General features: G+C 36.0%; 2 protein-coding genes across 3 annotated transcripts in view; both read right to left on the bottom strand.

The window, feature by feature from the left end:
* Window positions 1–3,482, bottom strand: part of uvrag (UV radiation resistance associated gene) — a 128,279-nt gene extending 124,797 nt beyond the window's left edge. Inside the window, exon 1 of one of the 2 annotated variants that reach the window (XM_077242387.1) lies at window positions 3,144–3,482. In XM_077242387.1, the coding sequence (XP_077098502.1) occupies window positions 3,144–3,251 (108 nt within the window). In that variant the 5' untranslated portion in view covers window positions 3,252–3,482. The remainder of the gene's footprint in view (window positions 1–3,143) is intronic. The other variant, XM_077242388.1, reaches the window with a different exon arrangement.
* A 3,080-nt stretch (window positions 3,483–6,562) lies between these two features.
* Window positions 6,563–19,452, bottom strand: dgat2 (diacylglycerol O-acyltransferase 2). The gene is made up of 8 exons (XM_077242353.1): window positions 19,268–19,452; window positions 18,466–18,594; window positions 17,429–17,536; window positions 17,237–17,307; window positions 10,901–11,105; window positions 9,757–9,931; window positions 8,274–8,476; window positions 6,563–6,745 (listed from the first exon to the last, which is right to left on the bottom strand). The coding sequence occupies exons 1-8, from the start codon at window positions 19,305–19,307 to the stop codon at window positions 6,591–6,593; spliced, it is 1,086 nt and encodes a 361-aa protein (XP_077098468.1). The 5' UTR covers window positions 19,308–19,452; the 3' UTR covers window positions 6,563–6,590.
* Window positions 19,453–19,888: the final 436 nt, after the last annotated feature.

Raw genomic sequence — 19,888 nt, 5'->3', positions numbered from 1 at the left:
CACTTCTGCCGAAAAACAAATGAATGGTGTTCAAGGGTGTGAACGAGGTTATCTATAGTCCGTAATAACAGTGGTCCTTTAAGACTTTGCCTCAGGCAATAAGAGTGTCACAAGTGACTGTGTAACTGCCAAAGAAATTGGTGTCATAACAACCATTTCCAGTAAAATAAACCTCAAGACAGGTGTGACAAGCTCTATCAACCCCATCATGTGATAGGGACTTCACATTTGGTTTCACATTTCAGTGTTTCTGATAACACTCATGCCATTTTTAACAAAAGCAGAACTGAGGCCCGTTGCACGAAGCCGGTTTTAGTTGCTACCCAGGTACGTTTGGGATTAGTTTGAGCAAACTCTGGTCTTCAGAGTTCATCACAAACTCTGGATCAAACCTGTTGTGAGCCTGATCTAAACCAGATTTCATTTGTATGGTTTTGTCCACCCTGAAACTCAAGAGTTTGTTCAGCTTCATGCAACAGGCCACCGGAGATCACCATCATAAGAAAGACTTTGGCATTTAAAGGTGCAATAGGTGATCTGGGAAATGCTAACTTTAGCCTGCTAGCATTGAAAGAATATGAACACACCGTCCCTGCAAAAAACCGTCCAAAGCCGCGTCTCCTAAACACACGCGCACAGACCAAAAGCGAGACGACCAGAGACGACGTTATTGAACAGGCTGCGCAGTGCTATGCAAACACATGTTGATTGACAGGGCACACATTTCATTTCATTCGAACCGAATGCAATGATTGAACGAACATCTTATGGTCCTATGCCTTCCGCAGACAATATTCTTTTATAAAAATACATTTAGACTGCTTAACATAGTGATTTCAAGGCTTCAACCAGCATAATAAAAATGTTTCCTATTGCACCTTTAACTCAAGTCTACTAGGTTTGAAACCATTACTTTGCTAGTTTAGGTGTAAAATGTAGTCAAATTAACTTGTAGTTGGCAAAAGCAAATGTCCATATGGGATGTTAAAGGCCCTAGAAGTTCGATTAAACCATCAAATATGAGTAAAATTGAAGAAAAAAAATAAATTGTCTGACAAAATTATTTGGCAAAAAGAGGCAAACTACAAGCTAAACAATCAGTTATTAATTTTTCATAGATCCTCTCTTATTTTTGCATATGTTCATAATTCCTTTGTATGAAAGCCTGGCCAAAAATGATGTTCACATTCATTGCATTATAACAAATAAAACAATTGACTCCAATCAAGCACAACTACGCAATATGCTTACAAAGTCTTTAACAAATATTTAATAATATTTGAATGAAGGGTGAAGATGAAAATTTCTCTTGTAAATGGACTAAATATATACTGATGACTCATCTTGCACTACATAGACTTTTGTCCAATCAGATGCTCTCAACAATGAGAACGTTTATTTCTGATAAAAAATTATTGTGTTTGCAATTAAAAATGTGATTGTAGAAAAAAGTTCAGGTTTATTGTGCATGTTTGTAAGTCTGCCCAATTTGATTAAAAGATTTGATCAAATATCAATGATTATAAAATAATAATAGTAATGATAATAATAATAATAATAATAATAATATATATTACTTACTATTATAAAATTATTACTAAATTACAATATTAAACAAAATAATAAATACTGTAATATTGCACCGTAAAACAAACATTTATTTAAGAAAAATAGTATAATAATTATTTTATTTTGCAGTACAACTGTAAAAATACAATATTAATATTACCGTCTTAATTTCTTCATTTTCATATTTTAGGGTTAGCTCTTCTAGCTCTTTTTTTTGGGGGGGGGGCTTTAAAGTTTTCTTTTGTTTTACAACAGGCAGTTTAGATAAGTGCTTTTCTTTACAAGTTGTTGCATGTTTGGTGCATGTTGTGTTTCAGCCATATCACAATTTCGGTTTTATTTTAATACAACTCTGCATGAAGCCCTCAAAACATACAGCGATTAGATTTAGAATATTCATATTGCCATTGGTATATTTTCATGTGCTGCAGTTACCAGTACATATTTATGTCTAAAAAAAAATAACTCCAATTAAATATGTAATATGATGTATTATATTATGTAGCAAAAATTCAGAGTGAGTTCTTCCTGCAAGAAACCGCTCTTTACTTGAAGCCATGCTAAAACATAACTCCAGCCCCATGTTTGCAGCATTAAGTAATGCAACATTTCTCTGCACAGAATGCCAAGTCATCAACACACACTGCTTAACAGGAAACCCTGCGATCCCCAAAACACTTCACGGGAACCATGATGTGATTAAACAGAAGATTGCTGCAGGACATGACTATCATTCCACAAAACTGAGGTCTACACTCTCAGTTAGGACAGATTCAGGGCATGTATGTGTGTATTGTGCAACATTGCACCATTGCAATTGTTACAACACACACACACACAATCACAACTACTCTCTAACAGCCATCTCAAGCATTACATCAACAATACACTATATGCAATTTTTAAATCCTTAATTGCAAAGACTTTTTAATAAAGAGGTATGTTAATGTAAACTAAAAAAAATTAAATACATAGCCTACTATCAACATAAATATAACAACTGTTTTCATGTTGATAAACAATTAAAATGTCAATAATAGACTGTAACATGAAACCAAATAAACCACACATTGATAACAAATTAACAAGGGTTTTTCTTTGTAGAGCCCCAAAACAATGCGTGCCAATGTGTAAGTATGACATCATTTACACAAGTCATTTAAGTCAGTGCTGTCAAACTGCAGTGCGATTGAGATAAGCACAGCTCTCTCCATAAGACAGCACCACCACTACCTTCCTAGCCAGTTTCAAAGTCTTTTAAGCATGAATAATAAATAGTAGGACGCTGTGTGGTCTATTTTGTATAAGTGTTTTAAGTTTGGAGACCCACAGTGACAAGACTACACTATACTGTGAAATCGGCATGAACAAACCAACGCTTTATTATTAACACAGTCTTATTAGTCGCTTCCGAAATGTCTATTTCAAACCCCACTGCATTCATAAATGTGGACCAGAGCTTGACTGGACATGGAGGCCCAGTGTTATGATCATCCTGTGACATGTGACACATGCACAAGAAGATCCGCTAGGTATTCGTTCGCGAAGGCTGGAAGCTGCAGGTGTAACGTTACCTGTTGTGATGTGAGCTCCACATGCAGGACTCTGGAGGACGCTGCTCCGGGGTTGCTGCTGACAGCTCCAGCGGACACTGCGAGATCCCGACCGGCGATTGAGCTCATCCTTCTACGCTTACCATAGGCGATAGCCTCATTCAGACATACAACTCAGCCCCATCGGCGAGAAACTCCCAGTACGAAGGTGTCCGATTCCGAGCTTTCTTCAAAAACGTGCAGATTTGTGTTATAATGTACATTAAGCACACTAAACGCAGCTACTAGGGTCTCCACGGCGGCATAAACAGTAAGTCTTGCCTAGGAAGCCATTACCGCGACCTTGATCGGCAAACCCTCGCTTCTTGCCTATTTGCTGAGGAAGCTGTCACTAAAACAGAAACTTGGTGACGTAAATGGGTATTCTACGTTGATTGGTGTAAAGCTTATCAATCAAATGGAAAAGGGCGGGAGGAGGCCTTTAGAAACTCACGCTGTGCTCTAGTTCGAACAAAAATGAGGAAGCGAGGGGTAACGTGATCAGGACCGCTGAATGAAGAGTGTATTCTCCCGTTAATGCAATATCTGGGTGAAAATTGCATTGATATGAGCATAAAATAATGTGCAATAAACGGGCCTGTTCCACGTACTTCTAAAACGACAAAAGTGTAGTGTGCTGAACAAAGAGATTTTTTTTTTATAAATTACTACAAATTAATGAATCGATATATATAACTTTTATTAATAATCAATAAATAACTATTATTATTATTATTATTATTAGTATTATTATTATTAACAGTAGTAGTAGTAGTAGTATTATTAATAATATTATTATTATTATTATAAGTATTATTATTATATGAAGTAGGAGTGTCCATGAAGCACAAGAGGGCGCCATTGGCCAACTTTTTCCTTCCTCTTTAAAAAATAAATTTGATATGTAAATGAAATGAAGCATTGTCCATATGATTAAATAAATGTAAATTGGCAGGTGACATTCCGGTCCCACCACGCAGTGTTTATTTTGTTCATTGTATAATGTCACCTGTTGTATAAAGTACAAAATAAAAATAAATGTGGAATAAAAATAAATTAATCAATAAATCAATAAAAAAAAATTTAAAATGTAAATTATTGATACAATTATTTCAAAGGATTTTTTTTAAGTGACCTAGTTAATTTCTGTTCATTTTAAAAGAATCTATCAATCAAATTTTAAAAGAACATTGCATGTTAACATATATTAAGTCCTTACGTACTAAATTATTAATCATGCATGGCCTACTCACTACAGCAGAAAAAGAGAAACTAAAAGCAAAAAAGAGAAAAGCAAAATACATAAATAAGATATATGGGGTAAAACAATACCATAATGGTTAAACAAATTATATAATTTCCTAGATCATAATTTAAAGGCCTTAGTTTATTACATTTGTGAAATAAATATTTTAACATAAAAAGTAAACAATTAGTGACCTAGATAAATAATTCTAAATATTTAATTCATGGCTATGTGCCCCACCTCACTATAAGCCAATCAAATAAGAAGTCCCAGACGGTTACGCTTTTGTGCCCTACAAAAGTTTTTTTGGTTTGTTTTTGTACACTAGTGTAGGGACATGTGTTGCTTTGTTAATAAATCTTGAGACTTTACATGCTGTAATAAATCCTGTAATGTACCCTACCTTAAACATTTCCTGGGGTTTTCTGTGAATGTGAATTATAATGTGTTATTTGTATATATTTATTAAATGCCTATTTGAATTTTTACAAAAGTAAAACAAACATTTATTATGTTTAATTTGTGAAGAGAATGCTGATTTGGTCATACAGCCTTATTGATTAATTTAAAGAAATATTTTTCATGACCCATGGACTTTGGACTAATAATCTGGAACTGTTGCATAAATCTCTGATTATAAAAAAAAAAAAAATGCTGGGTTTTAAACCAGGAAAAGAGAACATTTGCTGTTATGTCACTCAAAGACAGTTTTGTGGCTCAAATCAAGACAGCACGTGGTACTTTTCCATAAATGTTTATTCTGAAAATATACAAAAGTTTATTTCAAAGAATCAGGATTTCAAAAAATAAATGAAGGCTGATATCAGAGATAGACACTGCAGCATTTATTGCATATTCTTAACATATTCTTATTGCATTACTTAAAAGGTGTTAAGTCACAATCCTTGGTTAAATGTCAGCATGTATTGCTTATTATCCACCAATCAAGAGCTGCAGGATCCATTTAAATACACAATCACAATAAAAAATGTATTCTCTCAAATATGACTGCATACATGTACATACATCTTGGCACTTGAATTCAGGTTAATTGATATTCAAAAAAAGGCTTGTTTGGTTTGGCATGCAAACACATGTTTGAGGTCTTTCAAGCATTTGCTTTTGGAATAATGACCTGATACTTGTAACGGGGACAAATGTTGATGCCATGTAAGGATTTATGGTGAAAACCATCTTGATCTTATTTCAAAGCTGCAAACTCAGTAGGTTTGCTTGAGCTTAACAAAGCATGTGTGCAACTTACAGTATAAATACAAAATTAATACTTTTGTGGTAAATTATCAATAGTGTTACAGAAAAATGACCAGCATTCATTAGTTTTCTGATAATACTGTACCATCACACATTTACAGGTATTCATTATCATCTTCACCTTCTAGACTTCACGTTAACCTCCTCTTTAACCTTCGAGCTATGATAAAAAGGGATAATTTTCTTAAAAGCAAAATATCCTGTCCTTCATTCCAACATATTATTCCAAAAATTGAATCATAATTTTCCTTTTTGGTTAGTTTCTATATAACACAAGGCAAAAATCCACCTCCACTCTTAGGTCACACAGCCACCCTTTGGCTTTTTAATAGGGCAATAATTGCATTGCTTGTGCATTAAAATTTTATGATGGGACAAACACTTTTATCTAGTACAGCATTTAAATTAAATATTTAATACATTATTTGAAATGTATATATATGTGTGTGTGTGTGTGTGTGTGTGTGTGTGTGTGTGTGTGTGTGTGTGTGTGTGTGTGTGTGTGTGTGTGTGTGTGTGTGTGTGTGTATATATATATGTGTGTGTATATATATATATATATATATATATATAAGCCTATATATATATATATATATATATATATATATATATATACAACATATATATTGCCATATATTGAGGAATATACATCCAGCATGTGAGAAATCTAGATTATACTTGGCAGTCTGCGAAGTATTTATTATGGATTGCCACCCAGTGGCGATGAGCAGAAGTGACACAGGCTAGATTCCCAACATCCCATGTAGAACAGTACATTTCAGTACAGTTTACACTATTGAATAGAAACCGCATTGATTTCTTTCACCTTCTCTGAACAGGCATTTTAGTTAGGGGGCGTATGTTCCAGAGTGTTCTTTTATAAAGTTATTACTATTCCTCAATGCTTTCTTTCATTGAATTAGAAGGATGTCACTCTCATTTAGACCAAAACGAGCCTTGTAATTGTCAAAGAGAGACTTGAGGGACCTGATATACATAGCATGGTACATATCTATGACGTCCTGACTCGGCTCCTCAATTTTTGGAACTGTGATGGGTTCACCAACTGTAGAAGAGAGAAACATTTTTTATAAAGTTCATCCACGGCACATTGAACGCTTAAACCAAGTTCATGTCAACAAATGTCTACACTTTAACCATTAATGGGATTCTGATGTCAGCAAATATCGACCGTAAGCTGAAAGAGCAGTTCTATCAACATAGAGACTGTCCTTGAACTGTATAAATCTATTTTAGGCACTGTATGTCTCATTATAACCCATAGAATAAGTAGAATATCTAGTATAATTCAAATATACATATACACATATTAATTATATTTAAATACCAGCAATAAGCCGGTAAATAAATAAATATGTATTTATTTATTTTTATTATTTTTATTTTTATATATATATATTTACAAAAAAAAAGAAATTGAAATAGCTCAACACAACAAGTTGTGTCCCCAAATTCAACTGAAAATGTAACTTTTAATGACTTCTGCAATCTCAAAATTATTCATCCCCTTTATGGCAAGCATCTTTATTACTTAGTAGAGCGTCCTTCTTCTGTTGTGACCTGCTGAAAACGAGATGTATAAACAGACACCAGCTTCTGGCAGCATTTCTGATGAATCTTAGCCCATTCCTCATGAGCAATGGGCACCAGTTCAGTAATATTCTAGGGTTTGCGTGCTGCAACCGCCTTCTTCAAATCCCATCAGAGATTTTCTATGGGGTTCAAGTCAGGTGACTGTGATGGCCACTGTAGAATCTTCCGGAATTTTTCTGCAACCAAACCTTGGTGGAATTTGAGGCATGCTTGGGATCATTGTCCTGTTGGAAGGTCCAATGATGCCCAAGCTTCAGCTTTCTCACTGACAGCATGATGTTTTCTCCTGGTATTTCCTGATAATTAAATAAATCCATCATGCCTTACACACTTTTAACTTGCGAACTATTCTTCCAACGGTGTCTCTAGGAATATTTTGTGCTTTCGCTTATCCTTTTTGCTTATATTTTGTAACCTGCTCCTTGTTTATGACGGGGGATTATATATTCTCTTAACTTTTTGGACCATTAAAAAAGCCCTATTTCTAAGATACAGTCAAACGTGACACTCAACAAACCTAGCCAGTTCAGATATTTCATGTGTTCTAGCTTAAGCACACCTGGTGCAACTAATGAAGCCCTTGATCAGTTGCATCAGGTGTGCTTGAGACAACACCTGTTTTGCAGATTTGTGCTGTTGTGAGGGATTCTATTAAGGGGTTGAATCATTTTGAGACTGCATAAGTCATTAAAAGTTGCACTTTCAGCTGAATTTGGGGAAACCACTCGAAACGTTTGTTTTGTTAAGCAATTTAAATTACTTTTGTTTGATTTGTTCGTTGCAAAAAGCTGAAAGTCTTTAAATTTTGCCAATAAAGCAGATTTGCAATGGAAGTTGAATAATTTTATAAATTACAACTGTATATATATTTGTTATATTTTATTTACTCTATCAAACTCTAAGTAATTTAGCAAAAGGCTAACAAAAAAATATATAAAAACATAAAACATCTGTTTGGTGACAAATGTGGTGTTACTCACCGACAGTAGTGATGGGTTTGCAGTAAGGTACAAAACCCCATGACTCTGGGAAGAACAGTCCACAACCATGAAACAGGCACGGGGCAAAGCCTAACATCTTCTGAAGCCTCTTTTGAACCATACGCCACCAAGAACCATCGTTGAAAATCAGCTGTTTGTAAACCTCATTCTCACCAAATGAGTAGACGGGCACCAGATCAGCACTGAGAGGGGAACAAGAAGTTAAAAATGTATCATAATGACAAAAAAAAATACACATTTTAAAATACAAAGACAATATGCAATAGTCAATTTAAGAATCAGTTTAATTTTTTGTGAGAGAGGTAATTTTTAGGAATTTATTCAAAAGCACTTATCTTATAAGCTTCTTTGAGATTTAAATAGTTAGGGATTTTCTGTGTATTATTATGCATTACTTTGTAATGATGTAGTTCCATTCAGAGCAAAAATATTGGCAGAGTTCTTGTTGTTTCTCTACATTTCTGATCATAAAATGTGCTAGTCCAACAAGTGCTTATTTCTAAAGGTTTTGTGTTGCTTCACCTGCAACAACCCTGCCATTTACTGATGATGACCAAGAAAACCTGAACAGGTATGATAGCATCAGAGGACTAAGAACTTCAAGCAAAACTCAAGCTACTACCAGCATAAACCTAGCCTCCACACCGCACTAGAGCTTAAAGGGTAAGTTCAGCGTTTTACAAGTAAAGCCCTGTTTTAAGATCGTTTCTGATGAAATCGAACGGTTAAGATTAAAATCTGGTGTTTTACCATTCGTTGTAAAACTGTGGACCTATTTTTCCAACGCCTCACAACCGGACATTCTTCCAAAAACTACGATAAAACCTGTTGGAAAGCATCTTTTGCAGAGATTTTTGCGTGAGCATATCAGTGAACACCCCAGACCACTCGGTGAGTTTCACGTCTTTGTAAACTAAAGTTTAACGCTTTTATGTGTTTATGGGGTGTTTATGGGGCGGCAGTTGCTCAGTGGTTAATGTAGGTTGTCTCCAAACCGAAAGGTTGGTGGTTTGATCCCCAGTTCCACCTGACCAAGTGTCGAGGTGTCCATGAGCAAGACACCTAACCCCAGCTGCTCCCGACGAGCTGGATGGCGCCTTGCATGGCTGACACCGCCGTCGGTGTATGAATGAGTGAGTGAATGGGTGAATGTGAGGCAACATGTAAAACACTTTGGTGGCCATTGCGTCTGTGAAAGCGCTATATAAATGCAGTCCATTGACCATTTATGTGAATGATTTTTCCAGTGCCACTATGAAACTATTCGTTTATTTACATGTATAGGTGGGGGGTGCTAACACAAAAACCTAAAATTCTCGTGACAGCAGCATGTGTCCAAATTTTAATCTTAACAGTTCTTAAAACAGGTCTTAAAACAGGGCTTTACTTGTAAAACGCCGAGCTTACCCTTTAAGTAAACAATACTGGGAAGGTGGTGAGGAAAATGACTTGCGGTTCTCACCCATGCTTGAGGGCCAGTTTCACAAAGCCTTTGCGTTTTTTCAGCGTGACGGCGTTCATCCCCGGGGCACAGTCCAAAGATTCTGCAGCCCCTCCGATCACGATGACCACAGCGTTGCCAGTACCGTTATTAGACAGGAGGTAGTCAATGGAGTTTTGATTTACAGGGCAGATACCTGAGAAACAGAAGGGTATAGTGTCAGAACTTTGGTGAACGTTTACTGTATCCCAAACGGGTTCATGAGGGAACATAAAAATGTCAAACTAAAACAAATAAATCGTCTTAAAATAAAAACAATTATTGTAGTATTTATTATAAATGAGTTATTCGTGCACATTACTTTTTATTCACGTGCCCTCATAATCTTGAATTAAAATAGCTGCAACTCTCTCTTGCAACGACATCTCATCTTTTCTCTTTTCTGATGATGTGTTTACTAGTGCGAGGGCGGGACAACCTGTCACTCACAACAACGATCCAATCAATAGACAAAATGGAGTCTTTTCCTACATTTTTTCTTGTTCTAGAAGCCCTTTCGCTCGGCACAATAGGAAAGAAAAGATATCGCAACTTCCATTTCATGTGCACACGTTGGACAGCACATTTTTAATGCTATTTCTGCATAAGAAACAACATTTATGGAACAGCTCACGTCCGATTTTGTTGCTGACAGCCAGTTAGAATTCATCCCGCTTTAAAGAGCACAAGCATTTAAAGCAGCAGACTGCAAAACTGTATTATTATATCATATCATATTATATTATATTATATTGGAATTTTGAGGAAAATATTTGTTTGACAGTTTTTTAAGAAACTATTGATGTTTGTTTCTTATAAGAAGGTGGAAGAATAGTCTATCAATCAGTGGGTACATAGGGCAGGTTTCAACAGAAGTTCTTCAAAAAATATTGACTTCAGCACATGCTGGTCTCTGTACGCAATAGGACAAAGCTCAGAGGTCCTTGACTACAGGATTCTTATCTACACCACAGAGAACAACTATGATCCTATTTTTAATCAGACAAAAAACGAACTTCCTGCATTTAGAAAGTTTACTCTTCACTCACTGATACATGATGCAATTGCAATCAATGAATGCATGGTTTAATCCATAAAATGAAACTAGTAATGCAGCTATAGGTACCTCCAGACATCAGGTAATCCCTAAACACTGGCAAGCGGAAGTTTCCAGCCAATGTGGCAAGAGATGGCTTAATTCCGGGGAATATCTTGGAGAATCCTGTGGCCTCTGTCCCGAAGTTACAAAAACCACCAAAACAGAAGATGCCATGAGGATGGTAGCCAAAAACGTAGTTTCGGCTAGGAAGCAGGTTATGCGTCTTGATAAGCTGCAAATAATCAGAGAAAAATGTAGCAGGAGATTAGTTAATTTGCATTGTTTACTATGCGATTATAAATATAGGATGTGATGCTTAAATTTCACAGTGAGAAATGATTAACTTATCTTATTAAACAACTTCATTTGAACTAATAGCTGTATTATGCATTTTCAAAAGACCTGTTTTCCTAGATTTAGGACATAGGTCAGTAATGACACTTTATCTAAGTAAAGGCGTGTGTACATTATATTGTTCACAAACACATTTTCTTATCAGAAATTATCATTAAGCACTTATCTGCTGTCCTAATACAGTACATATTCTTTTTAGCAGATAACTAAGGACAGACATGTCATTCGTATTAATGTTTGCGGCAGATATAACGGAGCAACAGTTAGCCTCTCACGGAAGTGAATGAGTATGTACAAGAAGCTGTACATACCTAAGAGCTGCTTATCCTCTGTACATAAACAGCAGTCAGTGTTACATAATGACATTAACGGATGAAAATATCAAAGGATTTAAGACAGATCCTGTGTCGGAGCGAGATGTATAACCATCTGGAGGAGGCTAAGAGAAAGTCTAGTCTTTAGTACGTTTGCAGGTGGAGTTGCCCTTGTTTTTGAGAGAAATCTTAGACTCAAAACAACACATTTATTATACATCAAATTAATATTATTCTTTCCACAATAATATGGTGCTGTGAGTAGTTGCCAAGATGTTGCCAAAACAAGGTTTCTGTTGCTCATCACAGCGAAATCTCGTGACCAACTTGATCTCTTTGTGAAATCTGGGTGAGGAAATGTTTCGCCCTCAAGAGAAATTCACAATTGTGTGTATTCATAAATTAAATGACTGATGAATGAATGATTTTGACCATGACAATTCACCCTGACCACACCTTAAAATGACCACACCTTAAAGAGATAGTTCACCCTAAAATGAAAATAAATCACCCAATGCCATAGTCACCATTAGGGGTGCGCCGATCCAATACTCAGTATCGGTATAGCTCCGATACTACCGATATTTTCCGGATCGGGTATCGACCAGACGAGACCATCCAAATCCGATTCCGATATTGTACGTATATATTGTTATACAACACCAGAGGTGGAAAGTAACGAATTACATTTACTCGCGTTACGTAATTAAGTCGTTTTTTTGTGTACTTCTACTTTTTTAAGTAGTTTTTAGAATCTGTAATTTTACTTTTACTTAAGTACGTTTTGTTTGAAGTATTGTACTTCGCTACATTTGAAATCATATCCGTTACTGAGAAACAAATAATAATACAAGGGAGAAAAAAAATCACACTCCGGAAACTACTGCATTGATTGAAGGGCGGGAGGACAAACACGCAAAAAAGGTGACGCAGACCCAGCTGAAGCTGAAAGCGAAGCGAACCTTGAATTTTTATGAAGCGAATTATGGCCAGTATGGAAATACTTTGGATGTAAAAAAGTGTGGTTGTCCTCGAGGGTAGATATCCAATTTGCAAAAAATGTGGACACAAAGTGGCTGCAAAAGGAGGATAGCTACATAGGACACCATCCCTCCTGCAGATAAAGGTATGTCCCGATTATAACTTAAAGCCGAATGATTTACGTGATGCAGAGGGAATCCCCGGAATCCAGTCATGAAAATCGAATTTACACAACGCAGAAGATGTCACGTAAAACACGCAAAAAGATGGATGGATGAATACATGGAAAGTAGAACTGTGCAATAAATCCAATCGCGACATGGTCTGTGAATATTTAAGCACAAAAATACTGCTATGTAAATATATAACCTGCTTGTTCTGCGTTTCTGTGAATCGGTGTGAATGAGCTGCTCCGCTTTGTCTACTACATACTCAAGTACGCGTGGTGTTTTCAGCGTCTCACAAACAATTTGAGTACATGATGAATCCATGAAAATTTCCAGAGCTGCTCTGAGAGAACGCCTAATGAGCATTTACATCATTTTATTTGAGAAAAACCATTCTCAAATAGGCTTACACTTTGAAACAGGTCTTCACTACAACCCGTCAAAATAAAAGTTTGGTTTAACTAGGAGAAATTATGACAGAAATATATTACTAGATATTACTAATAATATATTAATATATGATTAATATATATAAATATATAATAATATATTAATAATATATTACTATAATATATATTATTAGAACGTACTTCTCAAAATAATAATAATAACAACAACAATAATAATACAATTTACTAAAACATTAATTAAGGCATATATTTTTTGTTCATGGTTTAATTTAGTAAATCTGTTTTTTGCAGCTCTTCCCCAAAAAATAAAACAACACAAGTTTAAATTTTCATTTGATTGCCACATTTTTGATAATATATTTGGATTAAATCATAAAAAGAAACATTAATTTTCTGAAAAAAATACATTTCATAGGACTATATTATTCTTAAAAAATTTAATAAATTATTATTGTTAAAAATGAGTTGGTAATCTAATTCATTTTCAAGTATTGAATTTAATTGATTAGACATGTTCTATTGAAATTTTAATAAACAAAACAAAACAAATTGTTTCAAGTTTGTTATAATAAAAGCATTCGTTCAACCCCAAAAAAAACTGTTTTCTTTCATATAACTGTAATTTTAACTGATGATTATAATAATAACCATAATTTAATAATACCGTTTATTTAATAATTGATTAATAGGCCTACTGTAAACCGTGGTATTTTCTGAGACGTTATCATACTGTAAAAATCTCATACCATTACAACCCTACAGGGTAGAGTCCCCCCACCCCACCCCACCCACTGTTCACCCACCCCCCACTGTTAAAAAAGTACCGGTAGCCTAACTCAGTAACTTTTACTTGAGTAAGTTTTAAATGAGCTACTTTTTACTTTTACTTGAGTAGATTTTTAGACCGGTAATTTTACTTGTACTTAAGTAAAATTTCATTGAAGTAGTAGTACTTTTACTTGAGTAGAATATTTTATTACTCTTTCCATCTCTGTACAACACAAAAGGCATAAAAACATTATAAGGCACCATAATGTTTTCGTGTACTGTGTTAAAAGTTTTCTGAAGCCATTAGCCTACATAATAGTTTAATGTGAGGTACAGATTTAAGTCGTTAAACTCAAGTTCACCTATAAGTGCTTCCCTCCGCTGCGGCTGTCAGTCATTCTCCATTCAGCGTCAAACAGCGCGTTGCGCTCGAGTACGACAGTCAACATGATGAAACTCTCTCCAAGATGAGTCAATGTTCCTATTATTATACTGTAGATCTGTAGATAAAGGTCTATGGTTTGCATAAAAGGACTTTAACTTGCTGGAGTTTCACATGTTACTTTTTCCCGGGTGATCACAACAGATCACAACACTGGAGTAGAGAGTGATATAATTGTTATTCACGCGCACATTAACTGAAATGTAAAACTGTTAAAAGGCTCAAACTAATGAATAAATAAAGTATATGTATTTGCTGCGCGCCGTGACTCCATGTTGCTTCGAGCGCACGGGATGCCCATAAGTGTTTCGTGCCGCTCTGAATTGGAGCCTTTCATATTACAATACTTTCGCGCAATGGCAGTTTATTGATAGCCTTAAGCCCAATTTATACTTCTGCGTTAAACTTACGCAGTAGCTACGTCGTAGGCTGTGCGTAGCGCGCGTACCCTTCGGCGTACCCTGACGTGCACCTCTCCAAAAATGTAACAACGCGTCAATTCTACGCGGACGCAAGCGCTGTGATTGGTCTGCTCAAACCGCTCCCTCGGGTTTCACATGCTCCCTCTGCGTGCGTCAACGCAGACAACGATGCAGAAGTATAAATTAAAACCAAAGCGTAGTCTACGGCGCAGAGGCTCCGGCGTAGGTCCGACGCAGAAGTATACATCAGCCTTTAGTTGTTCTGTCCAATCTATCATATTATGTTGCTGCTTCATTAAAAAGTTGCGCTTAAAATTTTAAAAGAAATGTCTTTTAATTATATAGTATATATTTAGTCTGTATTGTTTTACAAAGTAAGGAAAATAATGTTTAAGTCAAGCTTTGATACCTTTAACAAAAGAATAATCACAGTCTCTTCCCCACAGCATACAGATTCAGTTTATTAGGTAATTCGGCACTATTTTTTAAATTATTATTTTAATATTTGATCGGATCGGTACTCGGTATCGGCCAATACTGAGTCACAGGTATCGGAATCGGTATCAGAGGTAAAAAAGGCAGATCGTGCCACCCCTAGTCACCATAATGCCATATGCCCTTCTTTCTTTTATGAACCTAATGGCAGTGAATATTATCAAGCATCACAGAATGATCCCATGCGACACATATACAGTATTATATATGTATATTCAACAGTACATTCCAAGTGTTCTGGGGCATACGATATGAAATTTAAGTTTTACCCCCAGAACATTCAACATGTGTCGCATTGGAACATTCTGTGATGCGTTTGCGCCTTTTTAAAAAAGATTGATGCTGGTCGCTATTCACTGTCATTTTAAGGATGAGCGCGAGCGGCACATTTTTTCTCCTGTTGTGGTCCATAAAAGAAAGAAGGACATACAGCATTAGAACAACACCAGGGTGAGTAATGTATGACTTAATCGTCATTTTAGGATGAATTATCCAGTTTAAGGTAATAAGGTTTCCTGGGTGGTCGGTCGCTAGGTGTTCGTTTACTGGTCCAAGTCAAAAGCACACTCCAAGGGCAGTTTTTTATCTATAATAACATATATATATATATACACATATAATATCTATAGTTCTAATCTAGTTCTTAATGAACCCATTTTCTCAGCAAATTTGTTTGAAATTAATCTGATGTTAATCATTCTTATATCTATCCAATTTTTCATTAAGACAATTTTTAGTCACCGCTGACCTTACTGTATTTCTCCTCACTCTTATCACTGCTGGCACACACTGTAACACTGGCAAAGTTATGATCTCATCACGTGACTTAAATGCACTACGTGTGCTGCAAAGTTAAACGTCCAAGCCAACTGGCCTAGGCAGGGCATTCCTTTGTGAGAGTCCTTTGTATTAAGGGTTTTAATTAAATTTGAATACGTCAAATTAAGATTTGCATTTAAATAGTACTATAGTTAAAGATTGAATTTATAGAGAAGTGTGTCAAAGAGGTCACAGTTCACTTTTCCGTTCCTCAAGCAGATATTTGTTTTATTCCAATCTGTGTTTGAGTTCCTGTTTCACCTAGTTGTTCTATGAAGCCCTGTGTTCTGGTTCATATATCAGAAGTAAGACACAAGACGGACAGAATAACAAGTGCTTAAGCTTCTACTGATCAGGACGAGCAAAGTCTAGAGGAGCTCTTACAGCTCACATCAAGATCCACCCAACCCAACAAGAATGTCAAGGAGAGAAAAGATCAGTACGAAACTAATCAATGCATATTTACACGTTTCATGCTAGTCAGAATATGCTAATTACATTACCGTTCAAAAGATGGGGTCCTTAAAGATGCATTAATTTAATCAAAAGGGACAATTAAGATTTGTTAAAAAATATTTTCAAATAAATTATGTTCTTATCAAAAAATCCTGGAAAATGTATCACAGTTTCCACAAAAATATTAAATATAAATACAAACACTGATAATAATATGAAATGTTTCTTGAGCAGCAAATCAACACATTAATGATTGCTGTAGAGTCATGTGAAACTGAAGACTGGAGTAAATTTCAGCTTTGACTTCACACGAATAAATTACTTTTTGAAATAGTTATTTTAAATTGTAATAATATTTCACAACATTACTGCTTACAGTATATAAATGCAGTCTGGGTGAGTTCTATCAAAAACATTACAAAATCTTGTCAAACCCAAAATTTTGAACGATAGCGTATTTTCCGATGAAAGAGTCAAACCGGTTTATAGCAACATGAAGCTGAGTAAATAATGATAGACTCATTTTTGTGTGCACTGTCCCTTTTAAATCTATACTTAAACTCTGCAGGACTCCATAAGGATTTGTACTTTCAGATTTGCAAAGTCCATACATTTTATAACTCCAGTTTTGAGGCTTATCTTTGTATTCACCTAACTATTAGCTGTTCAGTGTCTAAGCCGTTTGAATTCTTTTCATTCAAACCGTAATGTTGTATAAGATGTAAAGTCACTCACTCTAATGGGAAAATAGTCTCTAAAGTATGTCCACACAGTCCAATTTCTCACCCAGGTCGATCTGCGGCCTCCTAAGATAAAGATGTTGGAACATTAACAAATAAAACAAATGCAAACACAGTCGGAACAAGCAGCCCACACTTCTGAACAGATTGAATCATGATGTGCTTTAATCATGACTGAGATCTTTACCTTGTTTTGGGGTGTTCCAGTCATAGATGAGCCAGGCAGTGTAAACGGCGGCAATTACCCAGCAGTCAGTGCAAAACATGTACATAAGCAGCAGAGAGCAGCCAATGCCTAAGAGCAAAAAGAGCATTTAGACTTGACCTTTCATAAACAACAAAAATAATTCATATAAGTGAGTTCAGTAAGGCAGCACAATGTCCTACATTGTAAATTCTCTAAGCCTTCAACTTAAAAAGATAGTTCACCCAAAAATGAAAATTCTGTCAGTATTTACTCACCCTCATGTTGTTCCAACCCCGTTCATCTTCGGAACACGAATTACGATATTTTTGATGAAATCTGAGAGCTGGATCACTCCTCCATAGGCTTCTTGAGGGATTGAACTTGCAGGCCCCGAAAAGTTATTACAGACATCGTTAAAATAGTCTCAAGTGACTACAGTGGTTCAATCTTAAGTTTATCAAACGACGAGAATACTTTTTGTTGCACAAAACAACAAAAATAACGACTTTATTTCAACTATTCATTTCCTTCTCTGTGGGCCTCGAGTCAGTTCACTAGTGTAATAGCGTAAGCTTCTGTTGTTGTACGTCACATGCATCACACACATTACCAGCATCGTCTAATAGTGAGCCTACGTGTGATGTAGCTCTACGCTATCACACTATGTTAACTGACTAGAGGCCAACAGAGAAGGAAATGAATAGTTGAAATAAAGTCGTTATTTTGGTTTGTTTTTGCGCACAAAAAGTATTCTCGACGCTTGATAAACTTAAGATTGAGCCACTGTAGTCACTTGGACTATTTTAACAATGTTTTTAATAACTTTTCGAGGCCGGCAAGTTTCAATCCTTTTGAAGCCTATGGAGGAGTGATCCAGCTCTCAGATTTCATCAAAAATATCTTAATTCGTGTTCCGAAGATGAACGAAGGTCTTACGGGGTTGGAACAACATGAGGGTGAGTAAATACTGACAGAATTTTCATTTTTGGGTGAACTATCCCTTTAAGTCTCGTAAAGAACTTAACTGTTCCACTCACCCATGGCAAGAAATGTCATGACAAACTGCAGGACGGAGATCATCTGCAGATGTTTCACGATCTTGGATCGTGTCAGCCAGGGAACGGACGGCAGGTCATGTAAGGCAGAGAGGATGCTGGAGCCTGAGCCTACACAGGATTTAAAAGACAATCGGAATTACCCAGCTTAATGTTGTGGGAATGCTTGTTCTCAACACTATAGGTCTGTCTGAAGCCTAGGAATACATGTCATGCATCTCATGACTGTGACAAAGAAGTAACATACCAGTAATAACAAGTTGTGGTTAAAACTTGAATGTGTAAAACATAAAGATATTTGCTTTTGTATCCGAAGAATCAGAGCACACAACCAACACCGTAATACCTCTAATTCATTATTCACAAAACCGACGCACATTTTACACAGTTCATAAAGCCCCACCAGAAAAGACAATTAAGACACTAAAGCACACACACTTCCCTTAGAATCAAATCACAAGACAACTCAATCCCATATTAACTGACTGAAAATAACAACAAAAATCATTCACACTGCGAAGTAAGACACTGATGCGTAACACTTTTATCCCTCTCATTCACCGAACACGGTGGAGACTTTGTAACCGCTCAATACCTCCATGAAAGTGTCTAAACTATGACCACCTGATTGTTACACAAAAACTATTATATTATTATGGAATAGCCTAAAGTATGTAATAAATTATTTCATATTTATAAATATAGAAGAACTGTAAAATTAGGCTAAATAAAAATGAATACACACAAATTTGAACAACAAATTAAATTAGCACTTTTTACTTACCCTTTTGGACACCGGAATATGCAGCGAGTATGGTCTTCATGATTGAGGCACGAATGATAAATTAAACAGAATAAGTCTCGCTGGTGGAAGTTGAGCTGCTCTACAGCATCCCTCTCTGCACTGGCATCAACGCGAGCTCACATGCGCGCGCCTGTCATTTAAGCGCCTCTGGAGGAGGAGTATTGAAAGCGCTGTCAATCAAACTGTAACCGCCTTCGCTGTCAGAAATGAAGGCGTAGTCAACGGTTGTCAAGTTTTTATTTTAAAAAAAAAATGATTCTGCCTGATAAATTTTCGATAATAGCCGAGCTGGCTTTTAGCTGTCAACCCTACTAGGGTCCGCGCTGAGACTGTTGACTCTGACTGGTTATCGCTTCATCTGATCTGGAGGTTTTAAAGGTTTGTCAAGGTAAACTGGACGGGGATGGGCGCCCAGCCAATCAGGTGGGAGGTACTTTAGCCCCTCCCCTAGACTTTATTGACCAATGACCAACACCGATTGTCCACTCTTTCTAAAAACACACATTATAGGCTACTCATATATTTTAACTTTATGAAGTATAGACCTTATTCACAGCAGCGCCATCTTTTTTAACTGGAATGAAAGCGAGGCTGAGAGGG

This window comes from Siphateles boraxobius, unplaced genomic scaffold (genome assembly GCF_051911475.1).
Source record: "Siphateles boraxobius isolate OS27281-9 unplaced genomic scaffold, OSU_SipBor_1 25, whole genome shotgun sequence".
NCBI lineage: Eukaryota > Metazoa > Chordata > Actinopteri > Cypriniformes > Leuciscidae > Siphateles > Siphateles boraxobius.
The sequence above is the reverse complement of the archived record's forward strand: the minus strand, read 5'-3'. Positions and strand labels throughout refer to the sequence as shown.

Excerpts from the sequence above, each read along its gene's own strand:
- dgat2 (XM_077242353.1), bottom strand. The coding sequence starts at position 19,307 with ATGAAGACCATACTCGCTGCATATTCCGGTGTCCAAAAGG. Across the intron at positions 11,106-17,236 it reads GAGACTATTTTCCCATTAGA|CTTATCAAGACGCATAACCT; the intron begins GTGAGTGACTTT and ends GATTATTTGCAG. Across the intron at positions 9,932-10,900 it reads GGATTACCTGATGTCTGGAG|GTATCTGCCCTGTAAATCAA; the intron begins GTACCTATAGCT and ends TCTGTTTCTCAG.